This window comes from Cicer arietinum, chromosome 5, assembly GCF_000331145.2.
Source record: "Cicer arietinum cultivar CDC Frontier isolate Library 1 chromosome 5, Cicar.CDCFrontier_v2.0, whole genome shotgun sequence".
Classification (NCBI taxonomy): domain Eukaryota; kingdom Viridiplantae; phylum Streptophyta; class Magnoliopsida; order Fabales; family Fabaceae; genus Cicer; species Cicer arietinum.
In genome coordinates, this window is record NC_021164.2 from 69,468,242 (window position 1) to 69,472,383 (window position 4,142).

The 4,142-nt window shown below is 33.9% G+C and overlaps 1 protein-coding gene across 1 annotated transcript; it reads left to right on the forward strand.

Moving 5' to 3' along the window:
- The first annotated feature begins 440 nt into the window (after positions 1 to 440).
- LOC101490728 (protein CPR-5) lies at positions 441 to 3,643 on the forward strand. Its single transcript, XM_012716444.3, is given in 6 exon segments — positions 441 to 935; positions 1,286 to 1,342; positions 1,933 to 1,968; positions 2,102 to 2,761; positions 2,763 to 2,830; positions 3,418 to 3,643. Coding segments are annotated over 6 exon segments (1,176 nt in total). The 5' UTR covers positions 441 to 665; the 3' UTR covers positions 3,503 to 3,643.
- Positions 3,644 to 4,142: the final 499 nt, after the last annotated feature.

Below are 4,142 nucleotides of genomic sequence, written 5' to 3' on the forward strand. Positions count from 1 at the left end.
AAAAAAAAAGAGAAAAAAAACTAGACTAATTTAAGATAAAAAAAAAAATCTTAGCATTGTAATCTAATTTTTATGGACCGGATTGTAAAAAAATATTTTATATAGTAAAAAAAATAACTAGAGAAAGAAAGAGATTATTTCAACTTATTAAAAAGGCCAATCTACCTCCTTATTTTTTTAGCATATAAGTAATATATCAAGTTTATAATAAATCTAAAAGAGAAAAATAATGATGTACTAAGTAATTTTAAATAAAAATTCTGAATTTTATCATATAATTAAATAATAATCATAATTAAAAAAATAATTCAATTAACAACTTGAATTAATTGTGGGGGCAAAAAAATTTTACCTAAAAATTGTATGGTTAATAAACCCTAATTAAAAACCACAGGCCATAGAAAAAGAAAAATATTAAAAAAAGACGGTCGCACAAAAGTGGAAAAAAGAGAGTAATGACGCGGTAAAGTACAAAGGAGGGAGCAACATTGACGCGAACAAACACAACGCTTCAGAAAACTCTCTATCGCGCTCGTGTTCATTCATCACTCATCAACTAATTAATGATTATTACTACACCATCACTACAACTTTGGGCGCTCGAAATTTCGGCGTCTTTAAATTCAAATTTCACGGACGCTTCGTCTCTTCATTGAAAAATCTCAATGGAAGAAGACAGGTGCCTCCACATGGCTGAGATCGAGTGTTGTTCCCAACAATCAGAACCAGAAGTAAGACCAAATAATAGGGAAAGTTTAGATGCTTCCGAAACGACGTCGTATAGTTCGTCACAGTTACAAAAAGCTAAAGCTAAAGGTAAGGGTGTAGCGTGCAAACGACGGAACCCTAGAGTCCCTGTTCGCCGCACCAAAGCTAATAATGTTGCCGCCATTGGGTTTCCTCTTGGAATGTCGTTTGCCGCTGTTATGGCTCAGGTAAACGGTTAAGCTCTTTTGTTTCTTTGTTACTTTCCAAATTCACTATTTTATCATCACTCTGCTTTTAAATTGTTCTATTGCCAAATCTTGAATAATTTTTAAGTTAATTGCTTTCTGCTAGTTATTTTATTGGATGATGTTTGAAAGCTTGAATTTTGTTGCTTCATTGATCTCTGTTGTATTTTTCCTTATATACCGAAAATCTAGCATGATATGTCTTGTGGGGACTATTATAATGTGATGATGCTAAATGCTGATAGCATTAAACAATCAATTCTAGTAACTTTTTTAAATTTTACAGTTATTTATTGATCTTGGTCATGAAAAGTTTTTGTTTTTAATTTTAGGTGTTGTATAGAAGAGATGCAGCAGCTGAGAGTATATCCCCCGATCATCTTTCGTCGGTAATTTACTTCCCAGTTTTAAACACTAATTTTAATGAAATTGGTTTCTGAATTATGCACATTATTTATTCCAATAGAGATGTTAAGAAAAGTACATAGTCTAATTAAGTAAATATCCAATTTGGTCTGAAAATTGTAGCACCATAGCAACCTAGTCATCCACATTATCAAAATACCAAAATATCCTTGAATTGAAAGATGTTAATCAGATTCGTTTCTCTGTTGGTATTTACAGGGGCTATAATGACATTAAGTTCATAAAGTTGGGAAGCATTTGAAACTAAGTGAATAATATCATGAATGTAATTGATAACACAAATTCCTACAAAAAGACAAACTTGATTAGTATTTGGCATTTTCAAATATCATCTTGAAATATTAATAATGTGGATGACTAGGTTGATACGATCCTACAATTTCAATGGCCAAATTGGATATTTACTCAAATGTAATCTATTATTATGATTTGTGATTATTGATTACACATGGTAACTTTTGTGCTATCCTTATATGCCTCTTTGTCATGTGCTGAAATTGGATTCAATTTTTGATTTGAGTCTTGACTATTCCACTGTTTGTCTGCCTTGTAGATGTGCTCGTCTGCAATCAAAGAATCTCTATCCAGTGTAAGCCAGACATCAGTTGTTAATTCATCTCTTGATTGTGATTTTACTATGTTTCTCCGGAAGCTTGTTTGTTGATGTAATGCAAAGTCCATCCCGTGTGGCACATGTTTTGACTTCTAAATATCCTGTGCAGGTATTTGGAGACAAGCTAGATGGTTTGGCAACGAACTTTGAACAATCTTTTGACAGCACTTTGAGTACTCTTAGATTAATTTATGAATCATCGGCTCCCAGTGAAGGGAGTAAATTGAATAACGTGAGGATGGAATATCCAAGTTCTAAATTAAACAGAGGAGATTGCTCACATGATATTGCTCTAGAGAATGGTCAATCAGGGCCACTGTCACATGCCTACGCTGAAATGCTAGACCAATCAATTAGACGTGAAGAGGTCAGGGATAACTTTCATATGGAGTCAGTTACTCGCGATCTTGCTATGCATGGACAATCAAACCAAATGGTTTGTTTTTCTCCAACCTCTTCTGGAGCTATGATTAATAATCCAGTGATTAGTACATTTGAGAAGTCTGTGATGGAGCAATGCCGTTCTAATGAACTCAAGACTATTGAACTTGGTCTTACAATGAAAAAATTGAAATTGAAAGAGACAGAGTTGGCTCTCGGCTACGATTTAAATGATCTGCAGAGGTCCAAGTTAGCTGTGGAAGTATCTAAGACATCTTTCAAAGCTGAAAAGTTTAAGACTCGGCTAGAAGATACGAGACACGGTGAACTAAATAAGAAGTGCATAGACTGTCTTATTGCTGGTCTTCTCATTATGTCATTTTCACTCTTTTATGGTGCTTTTGTTTATAACTATGAACGGATTAATGAAGCCGCTGAATTGTGTACTCCAGCAGAGGTAAGTATAAAAAATGTATTTTCCCAGTTCCAATTTTATGCTATGGTTTAGGAATCATTAGAAACTTCTTTTTGCCTGAGGTCCTATCTATAACTCTATCATTTTGAGAAGTAGTAAAATGACTATACTAGCTGCCTTTTCATGAATGTTCATTGCAGAATCCTTTTTGATGTGATATGGACTATCTAGTATTCATTACCTTCAGTAATCAGAGGGTCTGAGTACTTTGTTATTACATGTGAAGAATAACTAATAGCGAATGTATCATCGAAATTTTATTTAGAAAATAAATCATATTTGAAAGATAACTAATAGGGGCCGTATCATTGAAATTTTATTTAGAAAAGAAATTGTATTTGGTGTTTTCTTTCCTTGTTTAGTTTTTTTATTTTTTAAATACAGCTATGTCATTATCAAATATTCTACGAATCATATTTACTTTCTTTGCAGTGTCATTTAAGAATTATGGTGCAAATTATGTAAAAGCTGATGCAATTATGATAGCCCCAGAGTGATTTCATCTGCATCGAATTTCAGCATTTCATTTGCTCAATTTGGAGATATTAATGGTGTTTTTTCTATTTTAGGAATCTTTCTCTTGGTGGACTCCAAAATCAGTCGCTTGGTTCAATTCAAGCTTTCATGTCTTTTGGTGTCAAGTTCGAGTTGTGAGCCGAATGGTGTTTGGTTTCTTAATGATTATTGCAATTGCATATTTGCTATTCCAGCGGTCAGCAACAATGTCATCACAAACTATGCCAGTTACATTCATTGTTTTGATGCTAGGACTCGGTTGTGGCTATTGTGGAAAGATGTGTGTAGACACACTGGGAGGGAGTGGTTATGTGTGGCTCTTATATTGGGAGATTCTATGTTTGCTGCATTTCTTATCTATATGCTGGACATCCGTTTTGTACACAATTCTTTATGGACCAGTCACAACACTGCAGACGAAAAAGGGGAATGTAGTTTTTCAGTATTGGATTCGCCGATTTCTGTTCAATGTTACTTTGCTTGTGGTTCTACCACTGTGTTGTGGTCTCATGCCTTTTGCTAGCTTAGGTCAATGGAAAGACCATTTAATGTTGAAGGCTTTTGATTTCTACGGATCAGAACAGTAAAACACTGTTTGGTCATGGAAACTATTTATTTATGTATAATACTACCATGAGCAGCTCAGCTTCTGGTAAGCCAACTCAAAAGCACCATCAATTGTATTTGCCTGCAGCTAGTTTGATTTGGCTCATTTTTGTTAATTATTTTTTCTCCCATGGTGTAATATTGAAAGTTACACTATTATTGTTGTACTATT